This window comes from Rattus norvegicus, chromosome 10 (assembly GCF_021556685.1).
Source record: "Rattus norvegicus strain SHRSP/BbbUtx chromosome 10, alternate assembly SHRSP_T2T, whole genome shotgun sequence".
Classification (NCBI taxonomy): Eukaryota; Metazoa; Chordata; class Mammalia; order Rodentia; family Muridae; genus Rattus; species Rattus norvegicus.
In genome coordinates, this window is record NC_141543.1 from 98,160,139 (window position 1) to 98,184,849 (window position 24,711).

General features: G+C 42.5%; 2 protein-coding genes across 4 annotated transcripts in view; one reads left to right on the forward strand and one right to left on the reverse strand.

The window, feature by feature from the left end:
* Smurf2 (SMAD specific E3 ubiquitin protein ligase 2) overlaps window positions 1–14,091 on the reverse strand; it is a 102,129-nt gene extending 88,038 nt beyond the window's left edge. For 2 of the 3 annotated variants that reach the window (XR_015630661.1, XM_087572440.1), the window contains exon 1: window positions 13,547–14,091. Coding sequence is in view for 2 of the 3 variants with exons in the window: in XM_087572440.1 (XP_087428566.1) it covers window positions 13,547–13,598 (52 nt within the window). In the remaining variant the exon portion in view is untranslated. 3 annotated transcript variants of the gene reach the window in all.
* Window positions 14,092–22,183: 8,092 nt separating this feature from the next.
* Window positions 22,184–23,590, forward strand: LOC120095301 (survival of motor neuron-related-splicing factor 30-like). Its single transcript, XM_087575047.1, has 2 exons — window positions 22,184–22,357; window positions 22,399–23,590. The coding sequence occupies exons 1-2, from the start codon at window positions 22,240–22,242 to the stop codon at window positions 22,995–22,997; spliced, it is 717 nt and encodes a 238-aa protein (XP_087431173.1). The 5' UTR covers window positions 22,184–22,239; the 3' UTR covers window positions 22,998–23,590.
* The last annotated feature ends 1,121 nt before the right edge of the window (window positions 23,591–24,711 follow it).

Here is a 24,711-nt window from a genome sequence, read left to right on the forward strand (position 1 = left end):
GCAATTTTCAAACCCAGGGGTATCAGTACACACCTTCAATCTGGGCCACACCTTCTTCTGGAGGCCTACATACAGCAGACTGAAGAAGACCCACTCTTCACCTGCTTGTACTTACTCACCAGCACATCTGCTGGAACCTACTTCTACACGAGACCAGCTGAATAACCAGCCTCACGGGACTGAAAAACTACTAGACTCTTGGACTTCCAAGCTTCCCATCCACAGCTGACCATTATTGGGTTATTTGGACTGCAGACTGTAAATCATCACAATAAATTCCTTTAATATAGAGAACATTCCATAAGTTCTGTGATTCTAGAGAACCTTTATTATAGCATGGATTTCAGAATTCAATTTATACTTTATCAATATTGATTCATCAACTTTAACAAATATATAATACTGTAGTAAAATAGTTGACAAATAAGGAGAAGTGAGTTTAAGAAATAGAGGAACTATTAATGTCATAATTTTTCTGTAAGTTTAAAACTTCACAATTTAAGTTCATTTTAATTATGTATGTGTGTATGTATTTATGCATATAAATGTCTTGCCCACATGTATGTATATGCAGTAACCATATCAGAAGTACCCAGGTCTGAAGAGGGGTGTCAGATTCCTGGGACTTGAGTTACAGATAGCTATAGGCAGCCATGTGGGTCCTGGGAATTGAACCCCTCAGGGAGAGCAGCCAGTGAGCTATCTATCCAGCTCTACCATTCATTCTTAAGGTAACAGAAAGCAAGAGTAGAAATAATTCAATCTTACTTTTTTCTTCTAATTTATGAAGCTGCTCTGTAGGAATGTTTCATGGAATGGCTGAAGGAAAATGAAGAAACACTCTAGGGGAGCACTAACATTTTTTGATTCTTTTATTATTTTTACTTTACATGTATGGGTGCTTTTGCATGTATGCATGTCTGTGAACCACCTGTGCTGGTGCCCGTGGATGCCCATAACCATTACAGACAGTTGTGAGTCTCTGCACAGGGGCTGGGAATAAAGCCAAGGTCCTCTTGAAGAGCAGCCAGTGCTCCTTGTAAATGTGTCTGTCTGTCCATCCACACCCACACCCCCTTCTCGTGTGTGTGTGTGTGTGTGTGTGTGTGTGTGTGTGTGTGTGTGTGTGTGTGTGGTGTTTTAAGACAGGATTTCTCTGTGTAGCCTTGGTGTCCTGAACTGACTCTGTAGACAGGCTGGCCTCAAACTCAGTGATCCACCTGCCTCTGCCCTGAGTGCTGGGATTAAAGGTATATGCCTCCAATTTTTGATTCTTAACTCTGCAGTATAAGCTTTTTCAGTATAAAAGTCAACAGAGAACTAAAGAAGTTCCCATTATGTAAGTTATTCCATTCAGATGTGTCTGCCTTCCTTCTTTGCCAATCTGTTACTTTTTCCATTGTGTATCTTTTTAGTCCTTTACCAAATAACCTTGGACTTTTATAGTCAATAAAAAATTATCATAATTCTTGAGGCTGTTGACATTAGGTGATATAGTAAAATGCCTGGATACTTCACAGGTAGAACATAGACAATAAAGGCTAGGAAAAAATGAGTTGGGCATAGTGGCCCATGCATTAACTTCAGCACTCTGGAGGCAGAGGCAGCTGGATCTTAAGTTCAAGACTGGAGCAGTCTCAGAGCAAGTTCCAAGATAGCAAAGGTCACACCGACCACTCAGAAAAACCCTGTCACTGAAATGGGAAAATAAAAGAAGCTAGAAAATGGTGTGTTGGATTAGTATACAGAAACATATATAGAACTGAAGAGATGGCTCAGCAGTTAAGAGCACTTATTGGAGAGCATACAGGTTCAACTCCCAGCACACACAAGGTGGCTCACACCTGTCTGTAATGTAACTCCAGTGGATCCAACACCCTGTTCTAACTTCCATGGTATACACATGATACACATACATACACACCAGCAACTTACACACATAAATACTCAAAAATAAATAATGGAACCACCTAAAAGTCCAAGAAGCAGCAGCAGCTGCTGCCACTGTGATCACATTCGATTGTTAAAACAGCTGCAAACTCACTTTCTTCTATCCAGTGTCAGGGAAATTTGCATTCCCTCCCCATGAGTTTAGAAAGGCTTGTAACTCACAATACATTATAGCAAGGCTTTTCTAGGCTGGGTCAGAAGAGAAAATGCAACATTCACTTTGCTGCCTGGACAGTTCCTTTTAGTGCCTCTGAGTTCCCGCCTTAGCAATGGAACTGCCCTGGAGCTACCTGGCAGTATGACTTGTCTGTGAAGAGAGACCATATGGAGCTTGGACATGACCTGAGGAGACAGAAATGCCTGGGAACCCTTCACTACTCCAGTTCCAGCTCCCTCTGAATAAACACATGATGGTGCTTAATCCAAAGTGCCCATGGGTCCTCTTCCCAAGTTCCTGACCCACAAAAGTCATGAGATAATAAAACTATTGGGAGGAAGGCAAGTTTGAGATTTGAGAATTACTTCTTATAAAGAAAAAACAAAAACCTTTTTATACAACAAATACAAAATTTTCAAATACATTTTTTCCTTCATATCATATAAATCACAGGATTTTTTTTGTTTATTCTCTTTTGTCCCAAATAATTGGGAGAAGAATTTGTTTGGCTAGCAATGGGGTGATTTTTCCAGATAAAAACTAGTTATTATATAGTTAAGAAATTAGAAAAATCGGGGTTGGGGATTTGGCTCAGAGGTAGAGCGCTTGCCTAGCAACCGCAAGGCCCTGGGTTCGGTCCCCAGCTCCGAAAAAAAGAACCAAAAAAAAAAAAAAAAAAATTAGAAAAATCTGTTAGGGACAGGTTTTGTTTTGTGTAGAGACCTGAATTCAGCACCCAGCACCCATGTCAGGTGGTTCACAACCACCTGTAACTCTAGAGGGAAGCAATGCCTCTGACCTCAGAAGCATGTGCCCTACATACACATACCCACACATAAAATACACATACCCACACATAAAATAGGATGTAAAACAATTTTAGTAAAAAAAAAAAAAAAACTGCATTGGCAAAGAGGCTAAATTACAACAAAGTATAATGACTATTTGTGAAAATGCCATAATGAATCTATCACTTTATACGCTAACTTAAAATTTAATTTATAAAAAGAAAAGACGGCACAAAACAGACAAAAGTTTATTTTTAGAAGACAGTGAGTATTTTAAATGATATGTCCAACAAGCAGGTACTGGTTACAAAGCTAGGATTTCTTATGAAATCAGGACAGTTTTCAGTATTCCAAGCTAAACTAGCATGGCAGATACAATGGTCTGTGCTGCCCTCAGGAATGGTCACCTCATTTTATTTTTTAATTACAAGCTTAATTAAAAAAAAGTTACAGTCTTTCAAGAACAAATCCTGTGAGGGACAAAAGAAAATGGAAAGGAAGGGGAAAAGGGAGGGGAAGGAAAGAGCGAGATACAGACATGTTGGTGAATCAACACAAATGGCCTACAGCCTCTACCTATGGTTTCTTTGCACCAAGGTCCTCTCTCCTAAGGAAGAGGGGATGAATGCTCTCACCCTGACCACTGAACAGCTAAGTAATCCAGAGCCGGTGTTCTAATCCTTCTAAACATGGCTACCTATTATAGCCTTTAACATAACCCCTGAACCTTTCAAAATCAAAACAAGCCTGCCACTTATTGCCAGAGCATCAACTGCCAAGCACAGAAAAATTACTAAATTTACTCTCTTTGAAATTAACAAATCATTACATTACTCCTAAGAATGATTGACTTCAATTTTTTTTTTTTTTTTTTTTTTTTTTTAGCCAGGCATAGTCCCAGCACTTGGGAGGCAAGGCAGGTAGAACTCTGTGAGTTCAAGACCTGCCTGATCTACAAAGTGAGTTTTAGCACAGCTAGGACTGTTACACAGAGAAATCCTGTCTTAGGGGGAAAAGATTTTTTAATTTTTATGCAATGGTGTATGTGTGTGCAGAATGCATATGTGTGTATGATATGTGTGAACACGGGCAGGTTTGCCTCAGTATGCATATGGGATCAGAAGACAACCTTCAGGAGTTAGTCCTCACCTTTCCCCCTCAGTTTTGAAGTACAGTCTCTCTATGTCCTTGTTGTTTGGTTGATACAGGGTTTCTCTGTGTGGCTTTGGCCATCTTAGAACTCAGAACTCTTATCTACTCTGTAGTCCCGGCCTGCCTCTGCCTCCTGAGTGCTGGGACTGAAGGTCTGCACCACCACTGCCCAGCACTGCTGTTTCCTTGCTCTGCTTTGTTTGCTGCTTTGTAGGTGAGGTTAGCTGGGCCATAAGTTTCCAAGAGATTCTCCAGTCCTGCCTTCTATTTCCTATAGGAATACTGGGATTGCACAGTGTCAGCCTTTTACAGGGTCCAAGGGACATCAGGTCTGTGCTGCATGCACTTTTACCCAAGCCCTTTCCCATTCCCAGTTCCCTTGTTTTAAAAGTCTCACTGGTTTGTCTAGGCTGGTTCTGAATGTCAGATCCTACAGCCTCAGCCTCCCAAGTAGCTGGGATTACAAGTGTACCTAAGTGTACTGGCTCAGATTTTTCTTCAGATTTTCATGTATATGAACGTTTTCCCTGCATAAATGTCTATGCATCACATGCATGTCTGGTACTCTTGAGGCCAGAAAGGATGTTAGATTCCCTAAAAATGGAACTACAGATGGTTCTATCACATAGTTACTGGGAACTGAACCCAGGTTAGCAAGCAGTGCTCTTGACCCTAGAACTCAGACCTTTTAAGTATGCTTGTCACATATCCTTTTTAAACATTTTTACTCATTCAGTTAACAAAACTCTGAATTAGATAATATTTTCCTGTTATGGACAGATTATGTATGCAAATTTTTTTTTTTTTTTGCTCCATAGCAAAATTTGTAGAGTGGTAACAGAACGTTAACAAGTGTATCAAGAAGGCAGCTCAGTATCCAAGGGCACTTGCCACCAAGCCTAAGGACCTAAATTCAATCTTCAGGAGCCCCATGGTAAAAGAAGACTGACTCCCAAGAGTTATCCTTTGACCCACCACGCTCACATGCACCCAATAAAGATGTTAACAGTCCTATCAATCAACTCAAAAATTAGCAAAATAACCTCATCTGTCCTTTACTTTCATAGCTTAAGGTTAAAATTCCTGAGATGTTAGTTAATTCAACAGTGACATCATGGAGAGAAACCCTTGTTTCCAATGAAGTCCTAAAGAACAGTTGCACCTTTTTCAATTCCACCCTTCGTTAATTCACCGATGAACTATGCATCAAGTATTGTGAGGTACAGCATTCTGAATGTATCAAATGCTTCATGCCTTTTTTCAGAAATCTAAAATACTTTTTTATTCTTCACAACATGATCAATTTAACCAATCCATGGTTTTTTTCTTTACAAACTTTCTTTCTAAGGAGATTATTAAAAAGCCAGGTATGGTGGCACATGCTTTTAATCTCAGCACTTGGGAAGCAGAGGCAGGGGGATCTGAGTTCAAGGCCAGCCTGGTCTACAGAGTGAGTTACACGACAGCCATGGCTTCACAGAGAAGCCCTGTCTCAAACAGTACACAATTAGAGTCTGATCCTATAATGTCACACAAAATACAATTAATTCCTGTTAACAGTCCTAATTTAATGGAGTTTTGTCTGTCTTACAACATGCAGCATTTAAATTTATATTTATAAACTAAATTATGTGTAGATTTTTACTGTAAGCTGGAGTGGCTTTTCCCAGTGTCTAACTCGTTAATCCCATTTATTCCAAGTACACTCATTTTGACTTTGGTTTACAAGCCTTCAGCTTGACAGCAACCTACCCGCATAGAAAGAGCTCCATCTACTGGTAGGAGAAAATCTACTAACAATTATTCTGCTAAACAAACAGAGCAAGAAAACATAAAATGACTCCTAATAACATGCTGCTATACACATACATCAGTGTATCGCTGAACCCACATCAGAGAAGCAGCTCCTCACAGCAGATCAATACAGAGACCCACAACTGGACAGAGTGCACTTGGCCCTAAATGGAATGGATGTCTATCAAACACCTCACCTCCAGGCTCAGGGAACGTCATGTGGAAGAGGAGATGGGAAGACGGTAAGACCCAGTGTTGGATGGCTCCAGGGAAACAGCCGGTGCATGCATGCCCTACAGACTGTGGCAGCATGCACAGGACCTGCACAAGTTTAAGATCCCCACAGACAGAAGTCTAAGCACAGAGAAATAGACGAGGACACAAAGTCCCACCCCTGACCAAGAAGTTGCTTGCAACGGATAATCTGCTGGGAAGGAGGAAATCAGTTTTTTCCAGTGGAGTGAATACTAGATACATCAACCAGGGCCTGCCTATGCTCAGGAATGGTTGGCCAACAAAAAAGACTCCATGGTTTTTGTGTGCTTCTTTTGTGATTGTTTTATTTTGTCTTTTTGAGGGGTTTCTGTTTGTTTTGATTTATGTTTGAGAGAAAAAGAATGTGAGGTTGGGTGAGTAGGGAAGTGGAGGGATCTAGAAAGAGTTGGGAGGAAATATACTATATGAAAAAAGTTTTAAAATCAATAAATAAAAAATTAATCTTTTAAAAAATCTTTAAAGGATCAATACATTTGAACATGACAATACTTTTCTTTTTTCCAAAAAACACAGTCTCTTCCTATAACCCAGGCTGGCTAGAACTCACTATGTAGGCTGACTTCAAACTTATGATCTTCCTGTCTCAATCTCAAGATTGCTCAGATATAGGTAGATGTGTATTACCATACATACTCTGAAATATGATAAGAAAATAATTAATTCAAAAAATATGGACTTGGGGGGTTGGGGATTTAGCTCAGTGGTAGAGCGCTTGCCTAGCAAGCACAAGGCCCTGGGTTCGGTCCCCAGCTCCGGAAAAAAAAATAAAAAATAAAAAATATGGACTTGGTATGTAGTTCATTTGGTAGGATGCTTCCTTAGCATTCATGATCCAATCCCTGGTATTACCAAAAAACTGGTCATAATGGTGCATACCTATAATCCTAGCACTTAGAAAGCCCAAGGTCATTCTCAACTACATAGAGTTCAAGACCATCCTGGGTTATATCATTCTCAAAACCAAACAAACAAAATCAAAAACCAAAAACCCAAGTTATCTATACCAAGATGCTTACAGTAATCATCTGTAATAATAAAAATTTGGGGAAAAAAAGATCAAGTAGCAAAAAGAAACTTGACAACAGTTGCTATCAAATTCTCTTAACTGATTCTCCTAAAATCAGTCCGTATAGCTTCAATTACTGCTAGGCTACTTAAATGGCAAATATAAAAAAGCTTCAAATATTTCAGTGGTTCTCATCATCTTTAAACAATATCAAACTTTTTGACAAACACAGCAAGGTCCTAAATGGAGTGGTCCTACCTCTTGCCAACTCATACCCAATGCGGCAATCATGACAAATACCTGGGGGCTGTACAGAATTACAGACAGGTCTCCAACATTCATTCAGCCAAGTGTCCAAAGCTCTCAGTTTATGCTGACACAGGGATCTTGTCCTCGTGGAATTTACAGCACAGCAGCAACTGTCTTCTATGTGTTAGATCCTATTCTAAACTACAGAAAGGGTCTCTTAGAGTCCAGATCAGGGAAAGTTCTGGGGATAATAGTAATCTTTGAGCCTTAAAAAAGCTAGGATTACAAAGTGCAAGAGTCACTCCAAATGACTCTTTTCCACATAACTCATACTGAGTTTTATCACACTCTAGTCAGGGAACTTGAGTTCTGAAATGCACTCAGCCACCTTCTTCATACAGCTGTTATACAAACAAAGAGTGACAATAGATGAAAACTTGACTGTGTCTAATTTTTTTTGCTTATCTGTGTTTGTGTATGCCCACCATATAATATGCCAGATCATGAGTGTGAAATCTGAGAATAACTTTTGAGAAACAGTTCCTTACTTCTATCTTTGTGAGGCTCAGTGATTGAACTCAGGTCATCAGGCTTGGTGGCAAACTTCATTAATTCCAGTGTCCAGTAATTAATATACAACAAAACATGTAATAATGCTAAATAATTACAGCAAGGATTAGTGTCACACACCTGTAATCCAGAGGTAAAAGCAAGAGGATCACTAAAGTTCAAGACCAGTCTGATCTGCACCATTAATACTGTTTTGTTTCACAAAACCAAACAACAGTTTGAAAATGTTGATTGTGGGGCTGGAGAGATGGCTCAGCTATTAAGAGCATCTGCTGATCTTGCAAAGGACCCACAAGCACCAACATGGTGGCTCACAATCATCTGTAACTCCAGTTCCAGGAAATCAGATGCTGTCTTCTGACTTCAGAAAGAACCATGTATACACAAACACACAAGCTAAACACCCACACACAAATAAATATTTTAAAATGTTGATTATAACAGTATATTCTAAAGGTTCAACCTTTTTTAAAAAAATAAAGTCTCAATGTGTAGCCTGCAGCTCTACAGACCAGGCACTCGAGCTCGAAGGCCAGCCTGTGCGTGCCTCCTGCGTGCTGTGATTAAAGGCCTTCTACTGCCATGCCCATCAGGTTTAGCAGTCTTAAATAGGAAAATAACAGAGACCAATGGGAAAAATACAGGCACAAAGATAAACGACCTATCATCATTTATCCAGGGACACATTAGAGTAATACAATAACTTACATTCAAAATTAGGATGAGTCATAGAGCTTTATACTGTTAGATATGATGTACTTTTTAAAAGTAAGATATAGTAGGGCCAGACATATAGCTCAGCGCTGAGTGATTGCTTGGCACCCACAGGATGCTAGGCTCAATCCACACAAAATAAATAAAAATAAAAATTTTGTGTTCCTTACTTAAGGTTTGACCTTCACTTTACCTTGAAATTTGAGTTTTGACAGGAATGGCGGCACACACCTGTAATATCAGGACTTGAAAAATAGAGGCAGAAATTTCAGAATGTCAAGGTCAGTGAGTTTGAAACCAATAAACTACATAATCTGTGTATTTAAAAAAATGAAAGAAAAAAGAAAATTGAGTTTATATGCTAACTGTACGAAATGTTTACACGCTGAATAAGATGTTAGCATGTTGTCTTAATCAGGGTTATTAACTGCAATAATAACCCAAAGCAAGCTGGGAAGGAAGGATTTATTTAGCTTACACTTCCACACAGTGATGGAAGTCAAGACAGAAACTCAAACTGGGCAGGAACCTGGAGAAAGGAGCTGACTGGGGGAGGGGTGTTTGGGTTTGCTGCTTACTAGCCTGCTCCTCATAGCTTGCTCAGCCGGTTACAGAATCCAGGACCAGCCCAGGGATGCCACATCACTAAGAAAATGCCCTACAGGTTTGCCTACAGCCTGATCTTTTGGAAGCATTTTCTCAATTGAGATTTCCTCCTCTCTGATAACTCTAGTTTGAGTCAAGTTAACATAAAACTAGCAATCACACGTTATTATAAATAGATCAATATGAAGAAGGCAGAAGCCGTGATTTAAAACACATACCTCAGGAAAACCAAACTATTGCCTGTGTGAAAGAAACCTAGACTGCAACAAGAGAAGACTTAAAAGACGGAGATATGCCATTTTAGTTTCCTCCTCAGAAACCAATAAAATGAGTTAGTTACATTCAATAGCAAAGCCCTCAGTCATTATGGTCCATTGGCATTATTCATGCTTGGAAACCTAAAAGACGCAATGAAGTTTAAAAATTCCAAGTCTTGAGTTAAATAAAGCACTCAGTGAAATAATATTTAAAATACAAGTATATTTAAAGTGAGATTTTAAAATTAATTTTCCTTATATATAGGTCAACTTAACTTCTCTACTGCCAAGGATTTTTAAAATTAATGAGAAACAGCATACAAAAACATTGCATTTACAAAAAGGTCTAAAATAAAGGTTCTGGATAAGTACTCTGTTATTACTTCATACCTAAGAATTTAAAATATTAGAAACTACACTAAACTGCATTTTCTAGCATTTGATTTTCAAAAACAGTAAGGGTATAAAAATTTACCTGATTTTTTTTTTTTACTATAACCAACTATATAGAATATTTTCAACCCAAATCCTTTCTTAATGTTTGTAGGAATGCCTATATTAGATATGTATCGAACTACAAATTACACATATGTAATCAATCCATTCCCCACTCTAAATACACAACCTAAAATTAATGGTGTTCCCAGATAGCCCATTTTAATGACCAAATGTTAATGTGTCATAAAAACTAAGAGAAGTAACTTGATAGGACAGACCATATACTCACCAATGGCTTAAGGAATCTCAACTTGATAATAACTTCATCTCACCTTCTTCAACAATATCACAATTTACTAATGGGTGGATTTTAGTAATAGTCTGTGGAAAATATCCACAGTGGGCAGAGTCTCATGGGGGTGGAGGGTGGTGGCTATGAAAGATCTGTTAACACCTTTCAGCAGTGGACGACTCTCCATTAAGGATGTAATTAACTGCAGCTCATAAAGTACCGTGGAATCAAAGGTATTTCCACAAATGTAAACTTTTAAATGGCTTTAACTTAGAATAAAAAAGTCATCTTAAAACAACTTATAGCTCAAGTGTATTATAAACCAAATAGAAGTTCACTGTGGATTTTTTTTTTTAAACTAAGTTTTTTCCTCTATTAGGGAATCCAGATTTAAATGAACTGTTAAACACTTAATCTAAAGGTATGCCAAACATTTCTTAAAGTCTTAACAAAGAATCAACTTTTTTTTTAAACAAAAAGAGTCCTAGGTTAAATATTTTATTTGGCTTCTCAAGATGGACTGAGAAGTTGGGCACCAGCTCCAGACCAAGTCCTGGACGCACATCAAACACAGCCCTGTCATTTATCCAGTCAGTCAAAACAATCTTTTCCATCTAACCCTTTTATGTTTGTGTCCTAAAAAGCTGCTAATTGAATCCAGCTCTTAAGATCTATTTGTTAAAATTTATACTATTTAATTCGTAAATGATGAACAAAAATGAAAAAATGTAAGTTAATGTTCCTTGCAAAACAGGAGATTCCACCATATGTAATCAAAGAGACAACAATGGTTTTAATATTTGTCAGACTTTGCGAAAACTATTCACAGGAAAATTCCCAATAGCTTTAAAAAATTGAGAGTAGTTCAAACTGTTTTTACAATTAAGAGGAGAGGACAGATATTTAAAATTCTTCAGAAAAAGCTAAGTGTACAAAATCACTCTATAAATTTAGTCGAATGTATCCTCTTGCTCAGAAACTAAGTGTGATCTTTTTCCTCTCAAACTTCACTCAAGGGAAGTTTCTTTAGTGCAGTGGTTATCATGTTCACCTAACAAATGCCACTCATAAATCTTTTTAAACTATCATATACAGAAAAAAAATGACATAAATATAAGAGCTGCTCAGTCACACTACCCCTCAGAACACTGAGGGTTAAGGTATTTTCTCTCAAGCCTGATGACCTAAGTCTGACTGGTAAGACTCACAAGGTGAAAAGGGTGATCCCACCTTATCCTGTCCACCACATGTACTCCATGGCCATGAGACAGACACACACAGACAGAGACACAGACACACACACACACACACACACACACACACACACACACACACACAGAGAGAGAGAGAGAGAGAGAGAGAACATAAATGTAACAAAACCTCAGAACTCATTTTTAATAATTCATTTGAATTCTATATGCATTGGGTATGAGTGTGTCAGATCCCCTGGAACTGGAGTTACAGACAGTTGTGACCTGGAATGTGGGTGCTGGGAATTAAACCTTTGGAAGAACAGGCAGTACTCTTAACTATTATGCAATCTCTCCAGCCCACCTCAGAACTCATTTTTATCTAAAGAAAACCCAAACCTCTCTTTTTCTCTCCCATGTATGTATCCCAGAAGAAAATTACAGTCCATTTCCGATGGCTTTTGCACACCTACACTCACAATTTCTTTCTGTAATTGGCACAGACCTGCCTAGTAAGAATATCAATATATAAACTAGAGCACCAAAGATCCTTTATAATTGTGTTCCACTGACTCCCCCAAAAGAACAGTAAAGATGAAGATCAAAGCACGCCCCCCAACCTAGTGTTAATAATACCTTGTGATTTCCCTAGGGAAAGAAACGCTTTCAGGTCAGTGCAATGTATATATTTTTTCATTACTGGAGATTGGGGCAGTATGTGTACACAAGTGCAGGTGCTTGTGGGAGGCCAGATGCATCAGATCCCCTGCAGCTAGAGTTACAGGTGGTAGTGAGCCAAGGACCTGGGTGGGGGGTGCTGGGAGTAGAACTCCGGTCCCCTTAGAGAACAGGATACACTTAACCACTGAGCCATCTCTTCAGCCTCAAAGGGAAAGTATTTGAAGCTGTAGCCAACATACATTCAAACTAAATTCTCAAATACCAAATTCACTTCAAGTTACCTAAAAGGTACAGCCAACGGACTGGCATTTAACACAGGCATTCAACTACAACATTCGTCCACATAAATTTCAAAGTTTAGTGTGGGCAAGCATAATTACAGCTTATCCTTCGCTGGTGCACACACATATGAACCAACTAACTGCAAAATGACGTCTTTTTCACCACACATCTGAATATAAATGCGGACAATTTACTTACTGTGAACGATGCGTCTAGCTAGCAGAGGGACAATAGTTTCACTTACACTCTTTAAACCAAACGCAATTTTCCTTAAAAGGAGGGAGATGCGACCACGGAAGAATATCAGAAGTGGCATCATAAGCAAATTATACCTGTAATACGTTAACAACTTGCTGCACCTGGGAACATAAACAGTCTTTAACAAATCCCTCTGAGCATTCCTTTCCATTTAGAAAGGGGCGCGAAGTGTGGAAGAGAACCAGTAAAAGTTCGCTTAAAAGTTTATGTAGGAGTCCAAGACTTAGAAACACATTTCCAAGCAAGCGATTCTAAACCATGTCTGGAGTTCAGACGTGAGCCACTAGTTCTGCGGCCTACAAGGAACAACCCCAAACACGCTACCCTACAATCAAACAACTTCCAAAACACAGAGTGTACAATGAGCCGGGAGTCGTGGGATCAGGCAGACACGCCGGAAAAGCCAACCACAGTCTCAGTCCCTCCCAGAGACGTGCGTTTTAAGGTGTGTGGCACTGGCCGCAGAGGTTGGCAGCTAGAGAGTAAAGGTTTCACACCCGGGCATAGGTAGGTGTCCAAGTTAACAACCCGGGAACACACGCACTCTCCCGTTAAGCACTCAACTCCATATTTAAGGAGTGTTTACTGCGCGCAGTCAGCAACTGGATTCAGTAATCCCCTTCACGACCCCACCTGGGCAATAGCCCAGGGGCTGCTCCTGTGACCCCAAGAAACTAGATGTCCGGACCTCAAATCCGCCCTCCACGGGAGACCCACGGGCCACACACTTGGCGTTCTGAAGAATTTCCCAACCCCAGCTAAGTGGTTCTCCAATGACTCCCTGAACTAGGCCTTCCCACGCCCGGATTCCCGTCCAACGCCACCACCGACCGCGACCCCGGCCCTCCGCCTGCCCACAGGCGCCGCAGCCGCCCGCCCTGCTCACCTGTCAGGCGCAGCTTGACGGGCCCGTTCCTCCGGCCTCCGGGGTTAGACATGTCCCCAGCGGCGGGGGAGGCGGCGGCGGCGGCGGCGCTCGCGGCCCGCGGGCGGGCGGGCTGGGCTGGGCTGGGACGACGGCGAGGCGCGGAGGAGTCACCACAGCGGCCGGGGCCGGGGTCCGAACAGCCCGCGCCGCGGCCGCCAGGGCCGGAGGGTCCCGGATGTGCCGAGCGCCGTCGCCATGAGCCGCGGAGGGAGCGGGACGCAGAGCTCCCCCCTCCTCCCACTTCTGCTTCCTCGGCCCGGGCCGCACAACAAAGCGGCAGCCGCGGCCGGCCGCGCCGCCTCCGCCTCGCGCCCCCGCCGCCTCCTGTCCTCGCGGCCCGCCTCGGTCTCCCCTTCTCGGTGCCGCGAGGCCTGGGAGCCGACGGTGCGAAGTCTGCTGAGGCGGGCGGGTGCTCGGCCGCTTCCTCCTCCGCCCGCCCTCTTGTCTGAGGGAACCCGGTCCTGGGGCCGCTGCCGCCGCCGCCGCCGCCGCCGCCGCCACTCGTCGGCTCCTGGGGGCGGGGAGGAGACGGGGGCGGGGCCTGTTGCAGGGCGGGGTTTGTGGTGGGCAGGGCCGTCTCGGGGGCGGGGTTGTGGGCGAGGTCTCCTCCGCCTAGGGCGCCGGAGGAAGGCCGGACTCCGCGCGGGACGCAGGGAGCGCGTGTGTCCCGGCCCAGACCCATCTCTGAACTCCACCGCCCGGCGGCGCCGGCTCCGTGGCACCAGAGGGGCCTGCTGACCAGCTAGCTCACTGAAAGACAGCCTGTGTCCCTACAGGGCAGAATGCCCGAGTAATACTCCCACTGCGCGCCCTAAGAGGCTGGCGAGAGTAAAGTAAAGTTAGACCCGAGTCCGAAGAATTAATTCGACAAGACGCTATTCCCACATCGAACGTTCCAGCAAATTCCCAGGAGTGCTTAGCTCTTAGTATTGTAATTGCCACCTCCACGGACTCACCTGGTACTCCAGATCCGGTTACTTACCTGCTCGGACTCTTTTTTTTTTTTCCCTAGCAGGACAGGCATAGGGAGATGATACAAATACCGCCAAGGACTGTGAACAAGATAGATAGGTGGATACTGTGTTTAAAGCTCAGGCAGTACTGTATCTTGCTATCCCAGGAGGAAAAAAAAAAAAAGACAAAATGAACAGGACTGTAACTCTGACGCGGTAACTTACAGTAATAGGAACTTATTCTGGACAAATAAATAATACAGGTGTTTGGGGGTTTTGTTTTACAAGGCTGGGATGAGAGTATAGCCCAATAATGAATTGTATTACATCAGCAGCAAGACATTTTTATGCAGCTATCTAAATGGCAATTGTGGTAACCACGTTACATGGAAGATTTTATATGTAATGCAGGGTTTAAATGGAGAATACAAGTTCTATGTGCACATAAGTAATAATGAAAACTAAGGATAAAGTGTGGATTTGTATCCACGTTGACTTTGCTTAAGGCTGTTATAACATTAATGCCGTTTAGACTGTTCGTTGAAGTCTAATACATTTTAATCCAAAACAATGTAAATGGTTGCTTACAATCTATCGGTTAAGACACTTCATTCTCCAGATGAAACCCAAAAGCATTTCATCAGTCTAAGTACACTCCTACGGATTAAAGTGATCCCCAAATCATAAGTTCTAGCGGTAAGACTTAAAATACAAGGGACAGCTCTAGAAATTCAATCAAGAAATTGTAAGTGCTCATTATTCACAAAGCAATGAACAGGGCCCTTAAGAAACACTTCTTTGTGCTGTGTAAGATCTGAAGGCTCAGGAAACCATTCCCACAAAAGTTACTGTGGCGATAGAACAATTGCTACATCACTATTTCAAACGCAGGCTTGTGACAATAAACGGAGCAAGCTGATGTATGCATTCATATTTCCCTGGTGGTTATGGCCCACACTTTGTTCCCAACCACCCACCAGCATAATTTGTAGCTTTGTACTGAGAAATGGAAGTTAAGATTTCAGAAAATGGTGGGAAACCTAGCAGGGGATGGAGGGGGTGGAGAATTTTAAGCAACACCTACGAATGTGTGGCAGGCAGCTCAGGGAAATGGGTATAGGAATAATGTTCAGACAGCCTTGTTTAGACTTCCCTAAGTGTGCTTTAAAACCATGCAGTATGGGCCAGAGAGATGGTTTGGTGGTTAAGAGCATCTGTTGCTCCTGCAGATGATCTGGGTCCAGTTCCCAGCACCCACATGGTAGCTCATAACCACCTAGCACTCCAGTTCCAGGGGATCTGATGCCCTTTTCTAATTTCCACAGGACCAAGCATGCGTGTGACATGACACATTCGGCAAAAAACACTCACACACACAAAGAAGTCTTCAAAAGCTCAAAATAGGGTGGGTGGGGGAACACCCTCATAGAAGCAGGGTGACGGGTAAAGGGATAGGGGGTTTATGGATGGGAAACCAGGAAAGGGGGATAACATTTGAAGTGTAAATTTAAAATATCTAATAAAAAATAAAAATAAAAAACTCAAAATATAAATAATAAACAAAACCATTCAATATGTTGGTAACCTCTGAGTAATGCTAGAAATCAAACCTTACATGTGATAGAGCAGACTGGTTTTAAATGAACAGAGATCCATCCAAATGCATCACCACGCCCATGATTATCCGGTAATAATCTTTTTAAAGCTGGGTACGTGGATGTTTGTTTTATTGTTGTTTTCCTTGACACATTGTATAATATTGACTTTAATTAATAAATGAAACAAAGACTTTGGAAGACGTAAAAATAATAAAAATCAAAAGAACCAATGTGGATAGGAAAGTCACTTCCAATCCATCTCTTGACTAAGAAGCCTCAACTAGTGCAGGCCCAAATCAGAGCTGTTTGAGCCAGATAACTTCAAGTGAAAAGGAGTTTTTATGCACACGCCCCCCTGGCTATTTCATAAGTACACATTATATATAAAGTATGCAGGGGACTCTCAGCCAATGGCTAGAAATTGGTGAGGACAAAGATGAAAAGTAGGGATTAAGACTCAGACCAATTATATGCACTTAAGTGTGGGAGAAAAACACTTTCAGAAAAGGAAAATAGCATTGAACAGGAAGAAATGGCCTCTCTCTCCTCAGCAACATATTACTATGAGATTCATTCATCCAGCTAATGACTTTTGACCTCCTTCTATGTACCGGACACAGTAATAGGCTTGAACTGACATTAAAAAAAAAAAGAATAGTATTTAAAGATCAGTCTCGTGGCAGAAAACTGTTAGAATAAGGAGTAAAAGAAGTCTGGGGCTAGGGCTCAGTTGCTAGAGCTGTCTCATATGTACACAGACCTGGGTTCACTCCTCAGCTTGCATACATCAGTACGGCACCCATTTATAATCCAGAACACCATTGGTTGTATAGTGAATTCAAGGTCGATGTGGGCTACATAAGATGCTCAGTAGTAATAGTAGCAGTAGAAGAGGAAGAAGAAGAGGGAGAAGGAGGAGGAGAAGAGGAGGAGGAAGAAGAGGAGAAGGAGGAGGAAGAAGAGGAGGAGGAAAAAGAGGAGGAGGAAGAAGAGGAAGAGGAAGAGGAGAAGGAGGAAGAAGAGAAAGAGGAGGAAGAGGAGGAGGAAGAAGAGGAGGAGGAAGAGGAGGAGGAGGAAAAAGAGGAGGAGGAAGAAGAGGAGGGGGGGGAGGAGGAGGAAGAAGAAGAAGAAGAAGAAGAAGAGGAAGAGGAAGAGGAAGAGGAAGAGGAAGAAGAGGAAGAAAGAGAGAGGAGAAGGAGGAGGAGGAGGAGGAAGAAGAAGAAGAAGAAGAAGAAGAAGAAGAAGAAGAAGAGGAGGAAGAGGAAGAGGAAGAGGAAGAGGAAGAAAGAGAGAGGAGAAGGAGGAGGAGGAGGAGGAAGAAGAAAGAGAAGTGGGAGGAAGAGAAGACTTGTTAACCTTGATTGCTAAAGACCTACCCTGGTCCACTGAATCACAATTTCCTGCAGTCAAAACGAAGGTGGTTTGTAAAAGCTCTATGGTCACTCAGATCCAAACCAAGTTTAGAAACTACCAGCCCATCAGTTCTGGAACTTGAGTATGTATCAGCATTACCTGGAGAACTTGCTAAGCACAGATGGCTGCATCTCACCCTAGGGGTGGGGCTTATGGGGGTCAGTCTAGAGTGGAACTGGCATTTACACTTGTCTATTCGTCCCCTGTTAGTGTGTATGGGGGCAGCAGGAGTTTGTGTGAGAGAGAGATGATAACTCAGTAGAATTGTTTGTCTCTCCACATCAAACTGAATTCATCTGACTTGCAAGGCAAATGGTTTTATCTACTGAGGCTCTTTCCAGGGGCCCCATTATTTCCTCCCCCTCTACCCCAGTGTCCTAGAGAAGGAACCTAGGGCCCTATGCCTACTAGGCAGGCACTCTACTGCTAAATTATATCCAGCCCTGGTTTGGGGTTTCATTGCAATAGGCTTCACTCTGTAGTTCACTCTGCTAGGAACTTGGCTAGCAGCCCAGGCAGACCTCAAACTCACAGCAATCCTCCTGCTTCAGCCTTCAGATTGCTGGGTTGCAAATGCAAGTCACCCAGCCCAGGTAACACAGTTGCCCAGGTGATGCGGGTCTGCTCGACAGAGCGTTGTGCTTTGAGAACACCTGCTCCATCTAAATTACACTGCTAAGGGGAGCTTGAGTCTCATTAGATTCAATGTCAGCATCAGATGCACCCCAAGTTTCGTCATGGCAACAATTTAGACCCAGTTTTGAGGGCAAACGAAGGGAAAATAGCAATTCTTGAGCAAATCGTCATCCTTTGCGTTCTCCCTGAAGTTGGAATCCATTTCCAAGGCAAATTGTGCCAGCACATACCTTTGACACGTGCGGGAATTGCAGAAGGCCTTTCAAAGCTATTCTGTCCCCTTGTGACTTCTAATTTGCTCTCTGAAGGATTGTACCGTGAACCTCTTATAGAATCATTGGTTTAAGCATTTGTCTCAAGTATACTAAAACCACCGGGGTTGGGATTTGGCTCAGTGGTAGAGCACTTGCCTAGCAAGCGCAAGGCCCTGGGTTCGATCCGCAACTCCGAAAAAAAAGAATAGAAAAAAAAATAAAATAAAACCACCAATTTCATACCAATAAAAATCCATCTTTGGGGGGGCTGGGGATTTAACTCAGTGGTAGAGCGCTTACCTAGGAAGCGCAAGGCCCTGGGTTCGGTCCCCAGCTCCGAAAAAAAGAACCAAAAAAAAAAAAAAAATCCATCTTTGGTTTGAGGAGATGGTTCAAAGGCTGAAAGCACTTAGCACAGCAAAGTGAGGACCAGAATTTTAATTCCCAGAGCCCACAAAAAAGCCAGGAGGTTATAGCACTCACCTACAATCCCAGTGCTCGGGTGACAGACCACAGGGGATTCCCTAGAGTAAGTTAGCTGGCTAGACTACCCAAATCTACAGGCTCTGGGTTCATCAAAAAGACACACAACATCCATTTCTGGCTTCCATAGGCACATGAATGCACACACATGTACTATCATATATATCCATCCACATGTATGCATACCTCAAATACACACATGCATAAAAATCTTCCAATAAAAGTGCTGTAGCTTGATGGGAGGGATGGAGCACCGATTACAACACTGGTGTCCAAGCTTTAGGACCGCAGTTTGAACCCTGGGTCCCCAAACAGCAGGAAGAGGAGCTGAAAGTTCCCTCTGGAATGCACAAACCCACACATATGTACACCCACACATACGAATAAATGTACGTTTTAAAGATGAAGACATTGTAACAGCATGTGCTAATGAGCATTTTTAACCAAAAGACTTAAACATTTTATTTGATATTTTGCTAATCACTTAGCATGGTATCCTTTATGATGATAGCCTAGACTAGTGGTGAAAATCTATACACAGTTACAGTATTTAAAATCCTTTGCTTAAAACATGTTTCTGTTTTCCTGGGCTGACATTAAATTTAAAATGACTTTGCAAGAAAATGCTTACCATCTGGACTTGGTATTTCTTCTGTTTCAGCCATTAATATATTTTTACATGGAGGTATTGTCTCCACCGCTAAGAGAAAAAAAAAAGTCTGAAGTAAGGTTATGTTAATAACGGCACTCCTGCAAAGCTATTTTTGTACTGTGAATTTCTAATTTCATACAGCATCTGTGCCATGGAGGAAAAGCAGGCATCAGGTAGTCAGCTTTGAAAGCTTTAAAAATGAGCTTTCTTCATTTTTTATGACTTCAACTTAACGTTAGGTCATCACTGGGCACGGTAATACCCACCTAATATTTCAGCAGTCATGAGATTGAAGTAAAGAATTACCTCAAGTTCAAGGCCAACCTGGGCTATGAGTGAATCCCAGGCTAGTCTAGCTGCTTCCAGATTTGCTCAGCACTGGTCAGACAGCCCCCAGGAAGTTATCACTGTCAACGCGAGCCTCCCTCTCCCTTCACTGTGCATTGGTCTTTGCTTCGGCCTTTGAGATCATAGGAGTTTTCATGGTCCTCTTCCAGCACGGTCTACGGTTAAGTCACATTCTGAACTCTTTTATGGCCTCTTCCTCCAGCAGATCCGGTCTCCAAGTCACATGTCCTCCTAATGTCTCTCCAGATCTGTGTATCCCCCATCCCTTGCCAAGCATTCGTTTCTTTTTTTTTTTTTTTTTTTTTTTTTTTTTTTTTTTTTTTTTTTGAGCTGGGGACCGAACCCAGGGCCTTGCGCTTCCTAGGCAAGCGCTCTACCACTGAGCTAAATCCCCAGCCCCAAGCATTCGTTTCTTACCCTCTAACTTGATATACTCACGGACAGTCCCTAAACAATCCCCTCTGAGAAAATCGACCCGGCTGATGGCTGGAGGATAGAACCTTGGGCTCCACTCCAAGGATCGAATTCAGTCACTGGGTTGAAGGCCATGAATTTGCATTTTCAGTGCTACTGGAGCAGAGAACACGCTGTGAGAATCGGCAGCTCACGCGAGGAGAGATCCCGAGTGGCCGTGCTTACAGTAGGTGGGTACGGCATCCATCGGCGGATTTGGAAATGGCATACAAGAAGCCAATCTGGTTTTCTGCCCTTGGAATGTGAGATGAGGCCACTGGCCACCAGCCCACTGGGCTAGCTGTGGGGAGCTGAGTTGAGAGATCACAGGGTTGGCAGCTGATGGAGCCAATTGTAAAACCATAGTTCTCTCAACTAGAGAAGAGGAGATAGGTCAGACCGGCAGACAGGGAGGAGCCCTGGGACTTCTAAACTCCGATGAAGGAGATAGAGAAGGATAGCTTCCCAGACAACCCTTCTAACCAGGTGCGTGCTTACATATCATCCCCCAAAACCCAAAAATCTGTCCTGGTTAGTTGTTCTTTTTGTTTGATTGGGGTCTTTTGTTTGGTTGGTTGGTTTGGTTGGGTTTTTGTGTTCTTCCTTTTGTTTTGTTTTTTGTTGTTGCTGTTTTTGTTTTTGTTGCTATTCTGTTTTGTTTTCAGCTTGATGCAACATAGAGCCACCTGGGAAGGGAGAATGGCAACGAAAGAATTCATCCTCGGATTGACCTGCAGGAAAGTCTGTAAGTCACTGTCTCAGCTGATGACTCATGTGGGCGGATTCAGCCCATTGTGGGCAGCACCCTCCCTACACAGCTAGAGAAGAAACTAGCTGAAGGGTTGGCGAGATGGCTCTGTGGTGAGGTGGTCTTGCAGAGAACCCGGGTTCAGTTCCTAATACCCACATGGAGGTTCGCAACTGCATTTAACCCCAGTGAATCCAATGCCTTCTTCTGACCTCTGGTGCCTGCTCTGGGAGAGCAGCCAGTGCTCTTAACCAACTGAGCCATCCCTTCAGCCTGTGGTACCTCTTTAAACAGATGAAACACACTGGAAGAATGATGTGATTGGTGTGATGCAGGGGGATGCCAAGTAACGCCAAGAATTGCTGACCATCACCAGAAGCTAGAGTCTTAAGTAAGGGGGCAAGTTCTAGCTTGCTTTCTGTGGCTGTTATTTTAAACAAAACTAAAATAAAAGGGCTGGAGAGATGGCTCAGCGGTTAAGAGCACTGACTGCTCTTCCAGAGGTCCTGAGTTCGATTCCCAGCAACCACATGGTGGCTCACAGCCATCTATAATGGGATCTGATGCCCTCTTCTGTGTGTCTGAAGACAGCGACAGTGTACTCACATACATAAAATAAATAATTAATTTAAAAAATAAGAATAAAAATCCCATTGTCCGGGCTGAAGAGATGGCTCGGAGGTTAAGGGCACTAGATGCTCTTCCAGAGGATGTGAGTTCAATTCCCAGCAACCCCATGGTGGCTCACAACCATCTGTAATGAGATCTTGTGCCCTCTTCTGGCCTGCAGGCATACATGCAGGCAGAACACCTTATACATAAATAAATCTTGAAAAAGAAATCCTGTTGTCCAGTGGCTCTGTAGTTAAGAAGAACACCAGGCATAGTGGCACATGCCATTAATTCCCAGAACTCTGGAGGCAGAGGCAAGCAGATCTCTGGGAACGTGTGGTCAGTCTGGTGTACAGGGATGAAGAATGAACCCCTGGGATTTTTTCCTTTTCCGACCGAATCTCGTCGTGGTGGAAATTTCCCCTGCTGTAGCTGTCCCTGCCGCCGCTCGGCTCGCTTCCCCGACCCCTGCCCGCTGTCCCATCCCCAGTCCCACCCAAGATGTCAGAGGATCTAGCAAAACAGTTGGCCAGCTACAAAGCTCAACTCCAGCAAGTAGAAGCTGCTCTATTGGGAAATGGAGAAAATGAAGATCTGCTGAAACTGAAGAAGGATTTGCAACTGTGAACGTACACTTTTAATCCCAGCCCTCGGAAGCAAAGGAAGTCATAGAACTGACCAAAGACCTTCTGTCAACTCAGCCTTCGGAAACTCTCACAAGTTCAGACAGCTTTGCTTCTACTCAGCCCACTCATTCATGGAAAGTAGGGGACAAGTGCATGGCCGTCTGGAGTGAAGATGGACAGTGTTATGAGGCGGAGATCGAGGAGATCGATGAAGAGAACGGCACCGCTGCGATCACCTTCGCTGTCTATGGCAATGCCGAAGTGACTCCATTGTTGAACCTCAAGCCTGTAGAGGAAGGAAGGAAAGCAAAAGAGGACAGCGGCAACAAACCCATGTCAAAAAAAGAAATGATTGCCCAGCAGCGTGAATATAAAAAGAAAAAAGCTTTGAAAAAAGCACAGAGAATAAAAGAGCTTGAGCAGGAGCGAGAGGACCAGAAGGTGAAATGGCAGCAGTTCAACAACAGGGCGTACTCGAAAAACAAGAAAGGCCAGGTAAAGAGGAGTATTTTTGCTTCGCCAGAAAGTGTAACGGGCAAAGTCGGAGTAGGAACTTGTGGAATTGCTGACAAGCCCATGACACAGTATCAAGATACATCCAGATACAATGTCAGGCATTTGATGCCTCAGTAGTGAGAAACTGTTGGATTTCATCTCCGCAGGGCTTTACATTTACCTTTTTATCTTTATATTTTTCTAAAGGTAAATTATTTGTTAGATGAGTAAGGGAGATACGTTGTTGTCATTGTTTGGCTTTGGTAGGAAGAAACTTGAAGACATTTGATAACTGCTACCATGTAACTTTTCATTGCTACTCACCACAGCTTCTTCAGTATGTTGAACAAGGCAACTTTTCTAGCTAAGTGCTGCATAAGTCGGCACGTAGATGACTTAGGAACGTCAGGCCACTTAACTGATGTTGTGTGGACAGTTTGTAAGTCCTAACTTGGGATTTTCAGATGCTTTGCACTTGATATATTCCAACAGTGCAGTGGAAGGGACATCAAGGCAAAACGCCAGCCTGCTGAAGAGAGCTGCTTCTGTTTTACAACCTGGCACTGTCCAGACGAGCCCAAGTATAGGTTAATTTATAAACGGCAAAGTTTATTTTGAGGTTTTTTTTCCTTGAATTGTTTCCTGGGACTATTAGGTCACCTCTACAATTGACTCACCTTGTATTTTTTGTCATTGAGTTTGAATTTTATATTAAAAAACCAAACAAACCATGTTTAGGATGTGCTCCCCTTCTCTGTTTATTTGGTGTTTTCCTTTGTTGACGTCACTTGTGGTAGTGCTACCCGTTTTGGGATGTGTAATGTTTATATGGGAAGACAAAGCTGATGTACAGCCCTGTATACAGTGTAGATACTATTTTTGTAAAAAACAGAACAAAACCAAAAAAAAAAAAAAAAACAAATCCAAGGCTAAATTAATGAACAAGAGTACTGAATGTCTTCATGATTACATTTTCCTGTATTTCTTGTGCATTAATCTGACCATAACTTCCCTGTATATTATGTTCATGTAGCTGAGTTTGTAATTTTTATTAACGAGATCAAGTTGCCAGCATTTGTTGGCATAAGTGAAGCACCACAGCTATCCCAAGTTGAGTTTAAACAAAACAAAGGTAGGGAAAAGGGTCTTCCTGTTAATTTTTAGAGTGTGTTAATTTCAGTTTTGTATGTTTAACTTTAATAAATAAAGTTTGTAAAATCTCAAAAAAAAAAAAAAAAAAAAAGAATGAACCCCTGTCTCAAAACAAACAAACAGGGGTTGGGGATTTAGCTCAGTGGTAGAGCGCTTGCCTAGGAAGCACAAGGCCCTGGGTTCGGTCCCCAGCTCCGAAAAAAAAAGAACCAAAAACAAACAAACAAACAAACAAAAACCAAACCTGGCTGCTTTTTAGAGGACCCGGTTTTGATTCCCAGCACCCACATGGTGGTTTATAACTGTTTGTAACTCCATTTCAGGAGGACCTGACACGCTCCTCTGGTGTCCACAGACACTGCAGGCATGTTGCACAGACAGACATTAGGACGAAACACTCATACACATAAACCATAAAGAAAATTTTAAACATTAAAATAACAATAAAACAATTCTCTACAAACCAAATCGAGGAGGAAACAGTTTATTTCAGCTTGGCTTCCAGGTCATAGTCCGTCAGTGAGGAAAGTCAGTCAGGACAGGACCTGAGGCAGAAATCATGGAGGAAAGCTGCTTAGTGGCTCGCTTTCAGGCCCATGTTTCATTACCTTCCTTACACGTCCCAGACCCAGCTGCCTACGATGGTACCACACACAGAGTGCTGGGCCTACCTACAACCGTTAGCAATCAAGAAACTGCT